At 41.7% G+C, this 21,173-nt stretch overlaps 1 protein-coding gene across 1 annotated transcript in view; it reads right to left on the reverse strand.

Annotated features, from left to right (window-relative positions):
* Positions 1–21,173, reverse strand: part of SLC22A3 (solute carrier family 22 member 3) — an 89,942-nt gene that overhangs the window by 26,587 nt on the left and 42,182 nt on the right. Inside the window, exons 2-5 of the mRNA XM_080806637.1 lie at positions 20,375–20,478; positions 18,035–18,189; positions 16,363–16,531; positions 15,376–15,493 (exon numbers count right to left, since the gene is read on the reverse strand). Of these exons, the coding sequence (XP_080662763.1) occupies positions 15,376–15,493; positions 16,363–16,531; positions 18,035–18,189; positions 20,375–20,478 (546 nt within the window). The remainder of the gene's footprint in view (positions 1–15,375; positions 15,494–16,362; positions 16,532–18,034; positions 18,190–20,374; positions 20,479–21,173) is intronic.

Raw genomic sequence — 21,173 nt, forward strand, 5'->3', positions numbered from 1 at the left:
AAAGAAAGAAAGAAACAAAAAAGCCGGCTCAGCACGGACACAAATCAAGGTGGATCCCTGCTTCCCAGTCAGAATGGTGGTGGGCTCCAGGGGAATCTGGGCGTAACTGAGACAGCTACAGCCATAAGCTAATAGGAGAATATCTCTGTGGCCCTGGGATATAGAAGAATATTTCTTTCTTTCTTTTTTTAAAGACTTATTTATTTATTTATTTGACACAGAGAGAGAGAGAGAGAGTGAGAGAGCACAACCAGGAGGAGCAGCAGAGGGAGAGAGAGAAACAGGCTCCCCGCCAGGCAGGGAGCCCGATGCGGGGCTCGATCCCAGGACCCGGAGATCAGGACCCAAGCCGAAGGCAGACGCTTAACCATCTGAGCCACCCCGGTGCCCCTAGAAGAATATTTCTTGAACAAAACCCATCATATAATCAATAGCCAAAAATATACACAGATTGGCCTGTATCAGATAAGTCTAAGGCTTTAAGAATTTTTGTCCAATGAAGAAAAAAGTAGGAAAGCCAAAGACCAGCTAAAACACCGAGGAGCATGTACTTGCAAAGTCTAGAACCAACAAGGGGGTGGTATTCAAAACATAAAAGGAGTTTTATAAATGCAAGGAGACAAATTCCATAAAATCCAATACACATGAGCGAGGATATGGCAAGGCCATCCACAGAGAAGGAACCCAAACAGCAAAGTGAGATGCACAAAGATATGCTGAAGTTCACTAGTAACCAGAGATGTGCGATTTAAAACATTCAGGAGGCTGGCCCAATGGAAAATCGGAAAATACCCAATGTGTGGACAAATGGGACACTCAGTGGGTGTGCACAGAAAACACTGTGGCATTACTCAGGGCACAAAGCCTGCATGCATCCCAGGACCCAGCAGTTTCACTTCAAGGTATTAAACTCCATGAGGAACCTCACAAAGGTTCCAAGGGGACACGTATGACAATGACTGGAAACAACCCACCTGCCTGTCATTAGAAGGATAGGGACATGAAACACAGCAGATGATACTGTTGAAAACCACACAGCACTCCCATGCGAGCAAGATGGTAGAAAGGTATTCTGACTGGATGTAATTGGATCAATATGTTTTAAAACATACTGCTGCATGAAAAAGAAATAAAGCAAGGTCTAGAGCAGCACAGTTCTATTTATGTCACCTAAACACACACGCAACAAGTTCTAGTTTTTAAGGGTACATAAATATCAAAGGGCACAAATCAAGCACATTCTGTTGGAAACCTGTTGAGAGTGGACATGGGGAGAGAGGAGGAAGGGAAAGTAAAATGAAACACCAGAGGGTCCTTGCACAGCCCAGTAATGGCTGTGCCATGCACAGAGAGGCACGATTAAGTCAACGCTGCACTCAAATAGAAATGACAATAACCAAAACAATCTCCAGTCACGTTGAGGCCACGCTGGAATTTCGTCCATTTTCAGTGCTTCCACATTTCCCAACTCTCCAGATTTTGGCTTCCTTCTATATCCCAGAAAATCCTTAGTTTCATGTTTATTTGTTTGCATTGGGGAATGCGAAGAAGCTTCTCTGAGGAAAGTCAAGCACAACCGAACAGTTGAAAGACTAGTAGAAATGCACCTTAATAAACATCACAATCCTTGGTGTGTTCTGGAATTTGCAAGTGGCTCCCTTTTATTGATTTGCAAAATATTTTTGCACACAGTTACTTATTTCTCATTGGTATGCCCTTTATTTTTCAAGACAGAACCGTCTTTAGCGAGGGATAAGATGCTTCTATGTATGAGCCATGAGCAGGTGGCACACGCCATCCCTGGAATTCTGTTTCTGGAGGTTTTCGAGAGTGAAGCATGTTCAGTCTTGTGGCTTGACTCGGGGCCATAGTAAGGTGCATTAATGTTGGACTGTGTTCACTTTTAACCCTAATTTTGAATTATGAATTGTTTTATTATATCTCAACAAATAGATGTTAGTTTTCATCATTAACACATGTACTGATTGAGATCCAGTTAGAATACCTTTTTTTATTTTAAAGATTTTATTTATTTATTTGACAGAGATCACAAGTAGGCAAAGAGGGAGGCAGAGAGAGAGAGAGAGAAGCAGAGATCCCAATTTGGGGCTCGATCCCAGGACCCTGGGATCATGACCTGAGCCGAAGGGAGAGGCTTAACCCACTGAGCCACCCGGGCGCCCCTAGAATACCTTTCCACTTAGAAACAAATGCAATCAAAACAAAAACACACCGAAATGGTTTCCAAACTCTGCACATGAGATCTCAGCTATACTTCAACTTTAAATGGTAAGAACTTTGATTTAGCTCTTTCCTATATCATGAAGGTGAGTATAGTTGAACAGATAGGGAACTAGTAGAGGAAACTGAATACAGTTCAAAAAGAAAAAAAGAAAAAGAAAAGCAACTACAAAGAATTGGAAAAAATACAAAGCATCTTCAATGCATGTCAAGAGACATTTTTGAAAGTGAACATTATACAGAGATTGTTTAAAAGGCAGATGTTTTGAACACAGCACTCAGTAACTGTTTGCTAACTAATGGATGTACGAATGAAAATGAAATGGATGTACAAATCACCTGCTATACCAGGTGAGTAGGTGCCCCTTTATTTCTGAGCCAGCTTCATGTCAGTTAACCTTAAATGATTTTTCTAAATATATGAGTACCAAGTACAATATTCTGTGATTCACTTTGTAATGTGAAAAATATTTTCACTGAAATGATCAATGAACTTGTTGAACTGAAGAAGCTGGTTATTTTTAGGGAACAAAGCCTACCAAATAGTTTACAGAACGTAGGAAGACATGATATGGTAAAAAAAAAAAATACTACATGAAGTAGACCCTCTAGTTCACTCAGCTGCCATCAAAAAGTCTGTCCCCTGCTAATTTTAGAGCAGCCTGTATCAATATAGCACACAAACTGTCATAAATGGCAGAGTGAATACTTCAATTACCTTTAGCAAAATTTCTCTAAGTTCTCAAACACAACTATTTAAGCCTGGAGACTACACATATTGATCAAAACACGAGGGTAAGTACTTAAACTCTATTGCACTCTGTGCCATAAAAGTAAACATGCTGAGTATTCATTCAAGATGCCTTCCTCAGTCTTCCTCAAGATCTAGACCCTTAGTGGTGTATTGGTTTGGAAATGGAAGCAGGAAAGAAAACAAGGATTCACCTTTGAGAGGTAGTAAGGCAGTTGTACACCCAGTTACTCAATTCTTCCTACTAAGCATATAGAGTTTGTCCATAGGACCAGTGAAAGAGCAGAATATAACAAACTTTAGTTCACTTTATTGAATCAAAAAGTTAATGAATCTTGGAAGTTGTCAAGAATTCTGTTTGTGAAGAGGTCCTTTGGCTTTTCCTGAGAACATCGTATAACTTTAACTGTGAGAGATCAGACAACGGTTGTTTAACAGATGAAGACTAATCCTACATGTGATGACAGATCAGTGACTCCTCTCCTTCTTGAGTATGAAGACTCCTGGCTAATGCCAAAGAATTTAACAGTTGTCCAAATGATAGGAATCGTGCTTTTAAATTTCTGTTCATTGATGGGGCACCTGGGTGGCTCAGTGGGTTAAAGCCTCTGCCTTCGGCTCAGGTCATGATCTCAGAGTCCTGGAATCCAGCCCCACATCGGGCTCTCTGCTCAGCGGGGAGCCTGCTTCCTTCCCCCCTCGCCTGCCTCTCTACCTACTTGTGATCTCTGTCAAATAAATAAATTAAATTTTAAAAAAATTTCTGTTCATTGAGAGCACATAACAACATAAATTTATTATAAACTTAATAACACCTTTCAACTCATCAGTTATTAATAACAATCACAACCACTTTCATTCTGAAAAAATAGTACATATTTACCCAAGATATATTAATTCACTCTACAGATAAGGCTTGGTTGCAAATGGTTTGAGGACTTTCGCAATAACTCCATGGTCCCCAAGGATCTGTGACCCATTGGGACAGATTGCCATATGATTATCCCATCAACTGTGGGGCTAAAGTTACAGCTGCTGGGTGACAGGAGTGTGTTAGCAACCCTGCTTATCAAGGTTTTCTATCTGGTCGCCCTCTATGCCCATTACTAGGGAAGGTGACAAAGTTTTGCTTTTAATAGGAAAGTTTCCTCTAGCAGACAAAGGGGCTTTGGTTGGCCATTTCCCCCAACATTCCCCATGTCTGTCTCCTGGGAAGGACATAAAGACTTCTCCACTCTCTCGGTCCTCCTCTGTCCAGCCACCTTAAGAGGAGTGCGTTCAGCACATGGAGAAGGAAGGCTTCTTCTCAATCAGGTCCCCCTTCAATAGCACCAAATTCAAAGAAAAAGAGAAAACAGCACAGGTCCGTATTATTTGTTCCAAAACAAGAAATCTAGCCATCTCTGGAGTGTGTGGACCTAGTCCCCTTCGCATCTGCACCCACATGAAGAAATGTTGCTATGGAAACACGACCAGTGTTCATCATCCGGCCATCTGGGTGCCCTCTCAGGAAAAGGAGGATTTGTCCCGTGGAAAAAATCTAGGACCTGATATCTTTGTTACCATCTTCCTGGATGGGACCTCGAGGGATAGAAACAAAGGGATCTTAGTGTGCTCTCTCCCTTACTATTCAGCACAATTTCCTGCTGTGTTGATCTGCAGCAACAGAGCACATCCGTGTACAGCAGCAATCAACTTGGCCTTGCAGAATTTAAATGATTTCACCTGCTCCCCAGGTTGCATCGCTTTTCTTAGGATTATTTCTTAAACAAGGGCAATTTTCCTGGTGGGACGAAGATCGAGCAAGCAGTTTTGTCATGGTAACATGACAGGAATAACGCCTGGGAATTCCTGCCAGGAGCTGGATACGCAGGGTTCTGGACATTGTACCCATCATCGCCTCCACCGCAGGGAACGCTTTCACAAAGAGCTAGTATTTTCTCATTTATTCACAGCAGGGAAGCATAGCAATTTGGATTGCAGAAACTGATTTTGCCAAAAACACAAGAAAGGGCCAAATGGCACAGGAACAAAACACTTGGAAAAGCTGACCATCTTTCTCTCTCACACACAGCGTGAACATTTCAAAGACAGTATTAGAGGGCCATTCTCTTGGCAAATGCTTGAAAAAAGAAAAAGAAAGAAAGCAAACCCACTCCCCTATTCTATGAGAGAGAGAACCAGAATTAAAATAATTGAATTAGGCATTGTCACAATGCCCACAGAAGAGAGCTACCAATATTAACAGAACAGAATAGGCTTGTGTGGCTTATTTCTCTTGTTTTATATTTTAATTAATTTTGTTTGTAATGCCACCAGGGCTTGGGCTAGACAGAAGGAGGCAAACACTCCTCTGCATCCCTCAGGGTGTTGGGGCTAGAAGGGGTGGACCATTGCTCTTAAAGGCAAGGGTCAGCTTTTGAGAAGGAAAAAGGGAGGAGTCCATGATTCCCAGATTATATAACTAATGAATGGCTAGTTGAAATGACTCTGAATGTCACTTGGTAAAGCTTGGAGCTCTCCCCCAGAACCATCACCCATACAGCCTTGCCTGGAAGGTTTGCTGGAATCTCAGCAGTAGGGGACCAGGTCAAGTGTGAATGAAAGGGGCTGTGGCTCTGCACCTGGCCATGGATGGGACTAGGGCCTGTAGGTGGAGAGGCCAGTGCAGGGGAGGTCAAAAGCAGGTTGTCTATGGGTCAGCACCGCTGTCCGTGGTCTGGGACACATCTGGAGAAGGGGTTCTTAGGAGCAGCAGCAGTCTCTAGAAAGAGCAAGTACCAGTCATCAAGAGAGTGCAGCATCTAGCTTTCAGACAGCGGATGAGTGAAGGGATAAGCACTAGGATCCTATTATCAGGAGAAAGAAGGGCAGAAATTAAGCAGGGGACAGGGCCCAAGTCAAACAAGATAGGGTTCAAGACCAGATTAAGAACTAGAATAGAAGCTGGGGAGTGAGAAAGTTGAATAAATCAAATATGTGTGTGTTTTTTGTGTTTATCAGATGTCAATAAAGTGTTGTTGTTTTTTTTAAGGAATATCATTTCATGTTGGGACTTCAAATAAAGGCGATAAAAGTTAAAAAAAAAAACAAAAAACGAAATGAAACTAGGGATTGAGGAGGGGGTGGGAAGACAGAGGCCCCAGGGTGGGACAGCCTGAGTCACACTTTGGGACCAGTCCAACAAGTAAACAGAGCCAATCTCTAGTGGGACCAGGAATCCCTCACAAGCATCAGAGTCCACGGGCAGACAGGCAAATTTGAGCTCACAAATGTAAACCTTTGCAACTTCCTCTGAGCACAGCCTGGAAGGCGAGGACTGACCGCCTTGTCCCAGTTTGCCTGAGACGTTCTCAGATTCAGCTCTGAAACTCTCACTTCCCAGGAATCCCCCCAGTTCTGGGCAAATGGGTACAGCTGGTCACCCTACGAGTCACCACCTGAGTCCAGGGTCCAGGGTTCTGTAGATCCCATTACGCATGAGTGACGGGTCATCGAACACCCAGACTAATGGGTGGGGTTGAGCACACGGAGTGTATGTCACAGTAACATGGCGTGTTTCCTCTCACACTTCTGATGGATGTTTTTCAAGCTTTAACTTGTATTTAGATAAAGTAGTTAAGATTCTGACAAAGGTATATGGCCCAATTATTTTAAGAAGGTTGGTGTGAGGGACTGGTAGAGGAGGAAGGCCCTGTCTCTCCAGGGTTCCTTACTCGAGATGCTGCTCTTTGGGGAGGGATCCTGAAAACCTGCCTTACCCGCTCCAAGGCTGTAATCTCATTCCACAAAACATAGGTCACTTGGATTCCTAGTTCAATTAAAGCCACATGACGCTCTGGAACATCCTCCCCTCAGTATTTGTATGGGTTAAATGAGAGTCTATTGACCAGGAAGATTTTAGGCAGAATTCCCTTTAGTGAAACGAATTTACCATTTAATCACCAGCTTGGGAAAGGAGCTCACTCTGGATTCAAAAGTCCATCAGTACTGTTTTCATGGCTTTTTAAATGTAGCACTATTTCTCTTTTCATGCAGCATTTTTCTTTGAGCAACATTTTCCCCTTTATATGCAATATTGTATTTTTTTTAAGTTAAGGTGTAGGAAATAAATAAACAATCCATTTAAATATAGGCCATTTGTAGAACTCAGGATATTTGTGAAAACGTATTTAGGTATAGAACTACTAACTCTCAGTTCCAAAGGTCCGTTTTAGCTATATGAAGTGTCCTGTCATTTTTAAAAAGATTTTATTTGTTTATGAGAGAGAGAGAGAGAGCACGTGCACGTGCATGAGTAGGGGTAGGGGTAGAGGGAGAAGAAGAGAGAGAATCCCAAGCAGACTTGGCGCTGAGTGCAAATCCTGGCATGGGGCTCGATATGAAAACCCTGAGCTGAAATCAAGAGTCAGACATTTAACCAACTGAGCCACCCAGGTGTCCCATGTCCTGTCGTTTTTATGCATTCAGAATATTCTAAATGAAAGCTAATGTGGTAGCATGCATAAGACAGTAACAATTTTTACATGTCATTTTTGAGGATCATGGCTTTGTTGGGTAGATTGGCACCATTTATTCTGTGTGATGCCAAGAATGAAGATTTAATCCTATTAAGGGAAAGCACTGTATAAGTTTCCAGTGACTTTCTGTCCAATATCCTTCACTAGTTTCTAGACTCACACCTTTCTGGCTCTTGACACGGGAACTGGACTGGAGCCCCCCTGGGGCACTGCCTGGGATTAAGTTACTTTTTCTGGATCTTTTGAAATGAATTCAGTGAAAACAGTGTTCCATCCCAAGCCTTGGATGGTAATTAAATACAGCATTCACAAAGACACTACAGTAACTGGACTGAAAGCCATACCCCAGATGGGCTTCATGACAGCCAGAATCATGGTGTGGTTCCTTCTTTGGAAGAACAAAAATTGTGGTTATAAAATCCCCCCCGAAAGGGAATGTCATAAGCAGACATTCCCAAAGCTGGAAAGTCCCTCTCTGTAGACATATTGTTGTCTGCATGACAATTTGTTACAATACAATGAAGATGGCAGTGATCAGGAGTTGGACTTCTCTCTGATAAGCGAGGCAATCTAAAACTTAGCCTAACACTCCCTAATGAAGTTTTAATCTTTTTCTATTTTCTATTTCTTATATATTTATCTAACAGTGGGATCATCAGTGATGACCCTTTGGGATCAGAAAGCACAAATGATGTTCCCTAAACGTGCCACCAAGGAAACCACCCACGGGTGTGTTTATGCATTACTGGCTACCAATATAACAGCCGGTACTTATATTTTAATAAGTTGTAGACTAACTATGAACAAAACTATATAGGCATATCATTAAAATAGGGAAATTATGGTCAAGCCTTATAGGTTTGTTGGGCCAACAGAGGAAAACAATATCACTAACAAATATGGACACACTCAGTTCTATGCTGCTAGAGGCTCCTTGTTAACTAGAGCTGCAACATACTCTTTTCCATGAACATATCCCACACGAGGAAAAGAAGTGGAGGAGTAGGGGAGGAGAGGGATCTATATAGGATAAGGGCTTTTAAAATCCTTTAGAAAAAAATGAAAGCAAAACCACAGCCACAGTTACTACCTATGTAGTTGTATAAACTGGGTCCGTAAGTGACAAAAGCTATTTAACCAGTATATTGGTTAAATAATGCTGCATAAGGCAGCAACCTCTTTGACCTCAACCGCAGCAACTTCTTCCTAGGAACATCGCCAAAGGCAACAGAAGCAAGGGCAAAAATGAACTATTGGGATTTCATCAAGATCAAAAGCTTTTGCACAGCAAAGGAAACAGTTAACAAAACCAAAAGACAACTGACAGAATGGGAGAAGATATTTGCAAACGACATATCAGATAAAGGGCTAGTATCCAAAATCTATAAAGAGCTTATCAAACTCAATACCCAAAGAACAAATAATCCAGTCAAGAAATGGGCAGAGGACATGAACAGACATTTCTGCAAAGAAGACATCCAGATGGCCAACAGACACATGAAAAAATGCTCCACATCGCTCGGCATCAGGGAAATACAAATCAAAACCACAATGAGATACCACCTCACACCAGTCAGAATGGATAAAATTAACAAGTCAAGAAATGATAGATGTTGGCGAGGATGCGGAGAGAGGGGAACCCTCCTACACTGCTGGTGGGAATGCAAGCTGGTGCAACCACTCTGGAAAACAATGTGGAGGTTCCTCAAAAAACTGAAAATAGAGCTACCCTACGACCCAGCAATTGCACTACTGGATATATATCCTAAAGATACAAACATGGTGCTCCGAAGGGGCACGTGCACCCGAATGTTTATAGCAGCAATGTCCACAATAGCCAAACTGTGGAAAGCGCCTAGATGTCCATCAACAGATGAATGGATAAAGAAGATGTGGTATATATACACAATGGAATACTATGCAGCCATCAAAAGACATGAAATCTTGCCATTTGCGACGACGTGGATGGAACTAGAGGGTATCATGCTTAGCGAAATAAGTCAATCGGAGAAAGACAACTATCATATGATCTCTTTGATATGAGGAAGTGGAGATGCAAGGCAGGGGGGGTTGGGGGGAGGTAGGAAAAGAAAAAATGAAAAGATGGGATAGGGAGGGAGACAAACCATAAAAGACTCAATCTCAAGAAACAGACTGAGGGTTGCGGGGGGGAGGGGGGACAGGAGAGGGTGGTGGGGAAATGGACATTGGGGAGGGTATGGGCTATGATGAGTGCTGTGAAATGTGTAAACCTGGCGATTCACAGACCTGTACCCCTGGGGATAAAAATACATTATATGTTTATTAAAATTAAAAAATTAAAAAAAATAAAACAAAAAGTTTAACACTGCTAAAAAAAAATAAAATAAAATCTAGTCTCTGAAAAAAAAATAATGCTGCATAACAACCATTAAGCTTAGTGACATAAAGTAATAAGTATTCATTTCACTCATATGTTTATGGGTTGGCTGAGAGATGGCTGATGTAGGTTTGGGGAAGTTTTGCTGAACAAGCTCTACTCCAGATGCCTCTCAGCCTCCTCTGGGGCCGGGAGACAAGCCTGGGAATATTCTTCTCATGGTGATGGCTAAAGTGCAGAGATGAAGCCCAACCACACAGAACATTTCAAGATTCTACTGTAGCACGTCTGGTGGTAACCTACCAACAGCCAAAGCAATTCACATGGTCAAGCTCAAAGTCAAAGGGGAGGACATACATTCCACCCACCATGGGATCAAAGCAAGTTACACTGACATGCCCGATATCAAAGGAGCCCCAAAGCATTTTCATCCAATGGAAATGAGGGGGAGGACATGAATATTTCAAACAATAAGCTAAACTACCCCCTTCCTCGGTCACCTCAACAACTAAAAATGTGTTGAATCACTAAATCCTACCCTGACAATTGAAACAATGCTGTTAGGATCAGCTATATTTGTTAGCTTTGGCCACAAAAACAAACACCCTCCAATCTCTGAAACACACTTTTAGCAGACTGCAGTTCACTGAGAAAACAGTTATTTCTTGGCCACGTTCCACATGGCCACTCTAGGTCAGCCTCTGCAACTCTGTTCCAAGTTGTGGCTCTTCTCATTCCGAGACCCATGCTGAAGGAACACCACCAATTTAGGGTATGCTATTCTTGTGGGAGATGGAAAGGGCAAGAGAGCTGTCAGAAATGCATGATGCCTTTATAGCTTCTGCTCTGAACTGGTACCTCAGGCCAGCAAGTCAGAAGGCTGAGCCTGACTCAGTGGAGAAAATCTACCTGCCTGCAGAGGCGCACTGCTGTGAGTCCCACGGCCACGAGAGGGGGTGTGGGATCCTCCTACAAAGAGGCTTGAAGATCTGGGAAGAAGAATGCATCTGTCACAGTACCAAGTCACGATGAGGCAAGGTCCCTGAGCAACAACCCCAGCTCTCCACTACTTACCAGAGATCTAGTCTACTACAGTCAAAAGCCTGAGCACTCTTAAATACTTGCCCACTTTCTCATCAACTTTGAGAAATACACATTCAGTTTTTAGGGCAATGGCCATCTCTTCAGACCAGCATCATCATGCGATGCGTTGTTCAATCATACACACGGTGCCAGGTGAGCATGGAAAGTCGGATTGATTGGTAACTTACTAGGTGTGAGGCAAGAACCAGAGCACTCCAGGTAACAGGGAGGAAGTAACGTCAAACTGATGCCGAGGAAAAACTTAACTGCAACATGAACGAACTTCACCTTATGAACAAATTTGTGGGGACCACCACGGCAGGAACCAGTGCCATCACTAACATGCTCCCCGGGTCAGAGGATGCCTGTGGATGCTCTGGAGGCCTCAGGACACACTGCTGTGCTACAGTTGTGCCTGGGCTGTAAGGACTGTCGACCTGCTAATAGTTTGTTTTTATTTTTTCAAGTGTGCCTTAAACATTGCAAAGGCTCCCGTGCACATATCTAAGCTAAGTGTCCTTCTGCATTGGGTCACTGCCTAGTGTTTGACACTCGATTCTTTCCAGTTTCCATACACTTCGATTCTTTCCATGTTTCTGTATTTCTTCAACTTCCTCTAAGTTCCACCCACCTGCCTCATTTGCATTGATTTTACATTTTTGGACTTTTCTCATCAGGGAATAATAGTTACAGGGAATAATAGTTGGTATAGTCAGAGAGCCTGACGTTCTCATCACCTGTGTTTCTAGCTTCTAGCTGTGGCTTCAACAAAGTCAGAAGCTAGCTGGGAATTTTGGCAAATGGAAGCCTAGAGACAAGTGAGACAAACATCCAGAGTTTATTCACCCATGAAACGAGTAACATCCATATGAAATATAACTGAGATTATTTGCTGGGCGGCCAACCTCAGAATAACCCACCTGGTTGAATGTTGCAATGAAATCCATCATACCTATTTCTTCCCATATCCTCCTTCCATTCGCAAAGCCCAGGGGACTGGTTTCGCCCAAGATTGTGGTGAATTTAGGTTCTCTTTTGTAAAAGAGAGCATCATTTTAAGCTAGGGCTTTCGATCCCCCCTAAAATAGACGAGGATCTGTGGTACCAGGGATGGAAAAGGCTGGGGTTGGGAGGTGGCTAAGGAAGACAGTATCACTGCTAGGCCTCCCATGTGCATCAAGCAGATCCTTTCCACTTCCTTCTAGCCTTCTGTGATGTGGTGATCAACACGTAGGATGAGGTGGGATTGGACCGGTCTTGGAGGACGTGATAACTTACATGATAATAACTTCTCTCAAAAGTCATGATTTATTGAAAAGAGGTTCTATGACAAGTGCAGGCAGAGCACTGGATAATTAGCCTTGAGCATGGGAGCCCTTGAGGTTATATCCAGAAGCGGGGGTACCAGGTAAGGCAGCAAAGGATGCAGAAGGTTCGAAGTGACTATATAGACACAAGGTTTCAAGACGACCCTAACATTGATGTGGTCAATTAGTTAGTTGAGTCACCAAAAGTGAGTAATTGATAGTGGTATGCAGAAGTCATAATAGGACTGGTTCTGGCATTGGGGTGCAATGCCTGCACTATTGGTCAGTACTTCTGAGTACTGTAAAGAGGTAATTTGCACATTCTTCTTCTTTGTGGGAACACTGGGATCCCTGAAATAGAAAATCATGGTTTAGCCTATAATTTGACTGACTTCTGCTATTAGCAAGGGGTTTTAAACTGAAATGTTAATTCCTTCTCTTTTTGAAGATAATACTTTGCTTTTCTGCTTATGTTCTACAGTTTAAAAAGTTGAAGATGGATAGGTCCAAAACTCAAAGCACCCTTTGAGAAGTAGGTGATTCCAAGAGTAAGACCCTACAAGATAAGCCTGGAAAATATCATCGTTCTAAGAAGCAAAGAAGCCTTCTGGAACTCCTAGGGGTGTGGCAGAGGGACCCCAGAACCATCAAAGAGGAGACTTCTTGGTCCAAAGATGGGGCAATTTGAGCACCAATAAGGATAATAACAAAACCTGTGAAAGAGTGAATTATAGGTTTAAATCCAGGCATTCAGAAGGAGGCTTCAAAAACCCCCACAACACACATGTCACTGATTACTGTTGGAGAATGCAGGGAACCAACTCATTATTTTGGAAAGAAAGAAAGAATTACACACGTATCCTGCCTTTCCTGTAAGAACTGTATCTCAGAGTCACCAAACAAATGATGGGAGAAGTTAGTCTTTATGTAAGTATTCCAGTAACAAATGAAGACATAATGATAAAGTGGGAATATTATCAATATTGTCATTTGCAACTTCTGATGAATTAATAAATGCAGGCAACAATGATCCATGGCAGCTTACACCACAGAAGAAGAGACGGGAGGACATGAGATGTTTCTTAATGGAAAGGTACTAAGTCAGTTACGAAGGAGGATTGCCTAAAGTATCACATCTAAACCTGATTTACCTCTAGATCTACCTGCCAACTGACAGGGAACACAAGAGACAGAGGGTCATGTTAAAGGATCCTAAGGATATAATTAACCCCAATTTAGACTGCAGAAAAGTCTACAGAAAAAAAGCAACAAAGAAACCCTAGCATTCTTTACCCCCAAGGTTGCAAGGAAAAGAAAAGAACAGGAACCTATAGACTAAAGAACGAAGAGGTTTATCAGCCCATCACAGTATGGAATCATCAGGGATAGTGGTGGCTCGGGTGCTGAACTCCCAAGAGAAACTCATGTTTGACTTCAAACCTGACTTTCAAATGGGGATCATGTAACTGCTTAAAACCAGAGTTAACACGTCTTGGAGGCCACGGGATCCACAGTTCATGATCTTTCACGAGCACAACCATGTCGAGCCTTGAACTGCTTCCCCGCTGAAATGTCTCTAGAGTGCTTGTGAATTAGAAGTGGGTCTGTGGGTGTAGGGGAGCAGCGTTGAACCAGACACCCGGGGACGTAAGAGCAGCTGCTTCTGGGAATCATCCCGTGGCCACTCAGCTGTACTCACGACAACACACCACATGCCTAGTTAAGTGGTATTTATTTGCCTTCCTAAGCCATCGGCACACACTGTTTTTTTCTCTATTTTTAAAACCTTGATGTGGATCTGACATACGCTTAGCTCGGGGACTATGCGTGTAATATCTTCAGGATACTGCCGAACGAAAAGCAAAAATATTTATTTGACTATTAAACTGAGGGCAGATTATCATACATTTGATCCAGTTGTGAAGATTAAGGTTAATGTGATGAGACCAAGGGCAGAAGGCAGCAGGATATTTTTCCGTAAAAGGAATCCACAGCCCAAATATGCTCAAAGAACAAGGATCGACTCATCTTCATGGTTAAAACAGATCATGTTTTACCTTTACTGCATTGTGTATGTATGATCTGTAAACCCCAAGGTATATCCTTATAATCCAATGTCAACTGATCAGTTGAAACCTCTGTAAATACAGAGGTTACCACTTGCCACTGAATATAAGAGTGAAGGAAAAAGGTAAAAATCCAAATCTCTCTGGCCAAGTTCTGGGAGGTTGGGATGTGACAAGAAAACTAACAAAGCTTATTTTTTTAAATCAGAATGTTCTATCAAAACCAGCTGAGTGGAACAAAAAAATTGATGTTAGCACCTAACATTCCTCAAGGTTTTCGTCAAAGATTCATATCTTCCAAAAATTGTTCTCTAATAATCATTTTATAATAATCCTTCTGTTACTCCATCTTTGCAGTAAAACTTTGCCATATATTTTTATGTATTATTCTCTAATTATTCAGGTGTGGCCTCAGATATATCTCTATGTCTTCAAAGGCATAATAGCAAATCTTCCCAAGAGCAAAGAATGAACTTGAGTCCCTCATTTCTCTTAGTGTAGTGGTACAGAAACATTAAAAAAGCCTTTGCTGGGGAAAAGAAGAAGAAAAAAAAATGGAGGAAGAAAATGAGGGAGCGGGGGCAGGTAGGCCGGCAGCATGTGTAGGTCTGAAGACTGAATAGTACATCATTGCTCACGCTTTCATCCAAACAAATAGTATTTCCAAGATTACATTTATAGACAAATCTTTAGACTATCCTGAATGTCAAGAAAAGATGTACAGTTTGTGCAAATTAAGATGAATGAATGACTTCATAGTACGGGGCCATAGTAAGTAAATGTACAGTAAGTGTAATTATTCAAGGAACGTGGTGCAACTATTGAAACATGGACCAAGGGACCAGCTGGCCTTCACTCTGGTGCTGTCACAATCTCACAACCATGTCTTCTTGAATGCCCCTTGTGATTCTTCCCAAAGGTTTTTCTTTTCTCCCTTTTTAAAGCCAAACTAAAAATGATTTAATCAACTCTTTGATAATATGTACATTAGAGACAAATCAATTCACCCACTTTAATAATGCTTATGACTAGTAATAAGTAAGATTACCTCCGAGTAATTTGGTGAGAGATATTTCCCATTGCACTTGGCAATGCTCCTCAGGATTTTTAATGCTTTATCTCCTTTCTTCCGTGTAATCAGCCATCGGGGAGACTCAGGAACCACCCTGGCAAGAAGAGGACTTTTTTGAGTTTTATCTAGTAATTTCAACACCTAAAAGTTAATGACTTGAATTTCTCTATCAAAATGGATCTTGTGATTAGGTACAAGTTTAGGAGATTCTGAGAGTTTAGAATAGGCTCTCTGCAATATAAATTATCTCAAAAATTTTATAATGGAAGGGAAAAATGCTCGCTTGATAACTGAATCATTGGTCATAATAAAAATAATCAATACTGCATTGGTCTTGTAAAACCAGGCTGTCCTAGAACACAGTGTCCTCGGTTACACATTATGAAAATAGCTGGGATTTAATGAGCATTTAGGAAAAGATGAAGACCCAATTCATGTAAACTGATTGCCCCATATATTAAAATTAAATGAGAGGAATGATCAAAATACATTCACTACAATAAGAGTCAAATGCATATAACCTGTACTTTTCTGATAACCTAATTTCCTCATGCTCTTAACATTTTCATATTCCTCAGGAGATTCCCAAAGAATATTAATTTGCTTAATAGAACACACAGAGAAGCAAATCAATTTTGTTGCATTTAATTTGCATGTTGAAATATTGGCAGATATGGTATGTTGCCTTATAGTGTTCGAGAAGATATTACAAAATAACAAAACATGATTAATGCTTTATTTAGATTTTCTGCTTGGATACTTTGTTAATTTATTTTAATAACAACAATGAGTCAAATAATAATCTCTATAAATTCTCAATTCTCTAGACATATTCAAAGCCCATAGTCACTCTGGAGATGTTAGGAAATCTTGGTTGCTTTCATTTTCATGGTGGTTTAGAAGTGCAGACTCTACAATTCTTTGGAATAAGAATAAATTCAATAATGACCAAAACCACTTTACCAGTAATAAAGGAGGAAGAGAAAGCTGGGCAGCGTTATGGCTAGCTGGATCCCTTGCCAATTTGGGATAAAGTAGGCAATTCCGGGGAGAATTATGATTCCAAGGGTGAAGAACATTTGGACCACTATTCCCACAATTCTCCTTTGCTTTGAACCTACTATTTCTGTTACTGAAGGAAAACAAACACAGAGGTTAGGGAAGCTGAACATCAGCTCCAAAATAAACAAACAGAGACATTACATCTGTCATATCCATTGGCATTGCTAGAATGCTACCAAACTCTTAAAGGTACCAAGGCTTCCATACGTGCTGCCGGCACCATGCTTTCTGCTCACCCTCTCCTCTGGCAGTTATCGGCGAGCGTGGGCCACGCTCATCCCACACACCCAGGCCAGCACTCTTCTGGGTACGCAAAGAACGTATGTATTGGTTTTAGGAAAGCTTAAGTGATGACTATTTTATCAACACAGAACTAGAACCAACTGGCTGGCTTTCTATCACGGTAGTTCTAAAGATTTGCCTATTGTATATGTGCTGCCGAAGCGAGCACAAGATTTGCCTATTGTAGTTTCCTTAGGAGATTATTTGTAAGCATTTATGAGCATTATAATCCTACAAATAATTTTTTCAAGATCACCACATAGTTTCTACTAAATGATAATTCTCCCCACCGCGTTGGACTTTCCATTTATGTGATATTTCTTTAAAAATCACATGGGGGATTTTACTGCATACCTTCTCCCACCTCTATCCCCCCAAACTTACCCTTTTCTATTTGTCATTCATTCTATTCTGACCATCCTGGGATGTGCTACCTTAGTGGTGCCCTAAGATCACAACTTTAAAAATTTCCTTAAAAACACTTCACATTCCAAAGTTATCCCTTCTGCCCCATCCGGCGACAGGCAACCTCCCAGCACTCTCTCTCTTTCCCTGTAAAAAGATCTTCAGAGGGTCCCCAAAGTGGGCACTGCTTGGGGATGGACTGTCTAGCAGTCATGAAAAGGACTAGAAGCCTAATGATCCGGAGCAATAATCAAAAACAAGCTTTTCATCTCCCTACTCACAAGTCCGCCGTGACCCTCAGAGTAGGTAGCTGGTCCTGAACCTCACTAGAGACAGAACCAAAGTAGCAGCCAGGACTTTTCTCAGTAAAATGAGCAAAGAGCAATGGAAAGTTTTTCTTTCTTTCATACCCTGAAGGTCAAACTTTCTAGTTACGTTTTTAGGTCAGATCTCCTTCACGGGAAAAAGTTCTCCACTTGAGCAAAAGGAGTAGAATTAAGAAACAGTATTTGAGAACACAGGAATGTCATCTCAAACCCTATCACAGAAATACACAGAAAATGCATATTAAAAGCGTTTTAAGAACCGCTGAAATTTTTATAAAAATTGAACTCTGATACAGCAAAGCAGTAAGGTGTTAGTGGTATGGCCATGCTAGAAAGTGGTTGGTTCAGCCAAGAACTTTGTGATATTCCATATTTGGCAAGGTGGTGTTTAGTTTCCCAAGAGTCAGAATCTCACCCCCACACCTTCTTATTTGCAGAGATCATTACTGTGGCAGCCGCCAAGCCTCCACATACGAGCCCCAGGAGGGCTGACTGGCCGGCACCGCCCAACCACCTGCCCCTGGCTGTCACAGAGACACTGAGGCGTAGCAATGTCTTACCAATCACGTAGCAGGTCATCCATGTCCCCTTTCCAAACACACCTTGTAGGAAGCGGAAGACCACAAACACAGGGAAATTGGGTGCAAATGCCACCACAACACCGGTGACGCCGACACCGAAACAGGAGATTAGGTAAATGACGAGTCTGCCGTACCTTTTTGAGAAAGAGAGAGGAAGAAGTCACCTTCAACGTTTCCTTCGACACAATGAGAAAGACTATCATTAGAAGTGTTGTTAAAAGAGGTTTAAGTACAACAAAAATTTTAAGACTGCATTACTACCAGGTACAGGATTGTTGAAAATTCTACATTTTGTTTTATAGCAAAACCAGGACAAGTAAGAACATGTGTGTCTGAAATGACATGACAAAATGTAAGGCACAGAATGCAATCTTTGGGATTGCAGTTTCCAGAAAGATACCGCTCTCCATCACGTCCAGTGCCCCCAGGGGCACAGCCTGAACACTTTATAGCATTTTTGTAAGTGGGGTGGGAAGGGGAAAGGGAGAAGACTCCAGGCCCAGGCTTCAGTTTTGGCTCAATCAACAGCCAGTTGTGCAACCTTGGGTCCATGCCTTCAACAATCCAAGACTCAGATTTTGCTCGTTTGCTTGTGGGTTGCCCCCCCACCCCTTCTACAATGAGGGTGTAGAGGCTCAAATGAGATGCTGATGTCTAGCTCCTTACAAACTATGAACTTCAGGAACAACGTGAACTGTTCCTAAGTTCGGCATTTTATCCTCACCATTTGCATAACTATGGTTAGAAGCATAGACGAGGGGCACACATCATTATGCGCCATATTCTGGGATTCTGATATTAGGTGGTTCGGTATAGTTGTGCCAAATTCTTGGCTGGTGGAAGTCTGTTATCCATGACCTTTCAGAGATTTGGGAAAAAAAACATTTTCCCATAGAAATGGCCACCAAATTCACATATGCAGCATCTTGCTTTGGTCAGTGGAGTGGAGACAGAAGTAGTTCTGGTTTATCTAGGTTTTGAAATTCACCGTCTGTCCTTCCTACACTGTCCTCTCTTAGCTATGTGGTCTATTAAATTGTTTCTTGTCCTTTCCTTCAACGACATGAAGAAGAGAAGGAGCTGACGGATGGCTGGCCGGCAGTGAGGCAAACTCGTTCATAGGACTGTCCTCCTCTCCAAAGCGCTGAGTCATCTCTGAGGACAACCACTCAGTCCCCTGCTGGGACACAGAAGGGAAAAGCCCTCCCTCCTTTAGTTGAGTTATTTTTCTTTGGAGAATATGTTTGCTGATTGTGAGAGAGAAACAGGAGAAAGAAGAGAGAGAGAAGGAGAGAAGGAGAGAGGAGAAAGTCACATGCAGAAGAGGGAGTCAGGGGCTGCAAGAGAAAACTGAGAGATGAAGGAACAGAAGAGGAAACCAAGGTTCTACCCACTCTGAAGTCCTGCTCTGGTTACACGCAGACCATCTATTGGCTAAAGCATTTGGGGCTTTTATATTGTCTCCAATGAGCTAATCAGTGGCAGTGGGCAGTTCTCCAAGACATACCCTCAGCACTGCCCACTGCGAGCATGGTCACAAGGACCCACCTGGCTGGGCTAGCCTGACCAGAGCGACAATTAGCCAGACATGGCCAATAGCCAAAGCTTCCTACTCCTGTCCCAAGGGACAGAGAAGGAATAATTAAATCACTGCACATATTTTCATAGTTAGAATTGGGATAAAGGAATAGAATGAATACAATAACCAACATCAATAATGTTTCAAACAAAAAAAATAATGTTTCAAACAGGAATATTTGAATAAAAAGCATGACTATCCTCAGTATACACACTTACCTTGTCTGCCATTAACCGGTATATTTATGAATATTAAATGATAGATAAAATTCTTTTAATGGGCTTTGGAAAAACTCCTTTTGCAGGATTTTTAACTTGCAGAATAAAATATACGAGGATTTATTTAAAAAAACATTAAATGAAACATATTTGGAAAGTGCAGACTCTGGCTAAATTAATCAGGCTGTGGAAACACCCAGAATCGACTCTCCAGTGTTTGGCCAGCCAGCCTTCTGCCCCACGATGAAGTGACTGCCTTTCTGGTGTGGGTTTCCATTCAGATGCCTGTAGACCCACTGGGAGCCGCCCCGTCCATTTGTGCAGTTCAAGGAGTAAGGAGATGGAGTTGAACAAGGAGAGAATTAGTCCAACCAAATAAGCATGAATGTCACAAGTAGTAAAATTAAGACTTTTTTCAAGTTTAGCAGAAATTGTTTTCTAATGGTTAACATCAAACATTTCCACCTCCACATGTGTGCATCATGTTCTAGTGCTGTCAATGGCTATCACACCTGTGCCTACCTGTCTGCAGCATAGCCCAAGGTGAAGGCTCCAGCCAAGAAGCCGAGGTTTAGGACGGCTTGTGTGAGGTCCAGCATCCAAGCATTGGCACACACGAGGTCAAACTGTGAAAACAAAGCAAATACACAGGAGCTATGTGACCCTGCTTATCCTCAAGACACCTGATCTTCTGTCCCAGTCAATGATCATTAAACATCTGCCCGAACACTCCTTAAAACTTTAAAATGTATCACATGCATATTTTTATATTGATATATAAATGTTTTGTCAGTTTCAATAACAGCCAAAGATGTAATTCACTGTATCCAATACTGGAGCCCTCGGCCACCCACCATCACCTTATAAAAGCAAGCTATTCAATATTCTCAATCTGAAGTCAACTGTTTTTTCTCTTTGAATTCTTATTTTTATTCCCACATACTTACATCCTAATATTATAAGTAGAAATGTTTTATTGTATTTTGCATTAATGTGTATTGCATTAATGGTGAGGTAAATAAATACTCCTGTGCATAAAAATTATGTATATAAATTGACATTCAATTAAAAAAAATTTCCCCGTGACATTGTCTCTAAATATCCGCGTCCTTTCTCATTGGGTTATAATTACAGTTATTAGACCACAATGGACGAAAACACAAAACATGAGGAATTTTGAAAAAGATTTATTGCACGGGAATAACATCTTGTTGGAAATGTACCTCTGTATTTCTAGAAGAATGTTAAGAAAGGCTGGGGTTTTCCAGCTAGTTCGTGTAATCTGCAGAGGGACATTGTTTATTACCAGAACCAGTTAAAG

Source organism: Martes martes (genome assembly GCF_963455335.1).
Source record: "Martes martes genome assembly, chromosome: 6".
NCBI lineage: Eukaryota > Metazoa > Chordata > Mammalia > Carnivora > Mustelidae > Martes > Martes martes.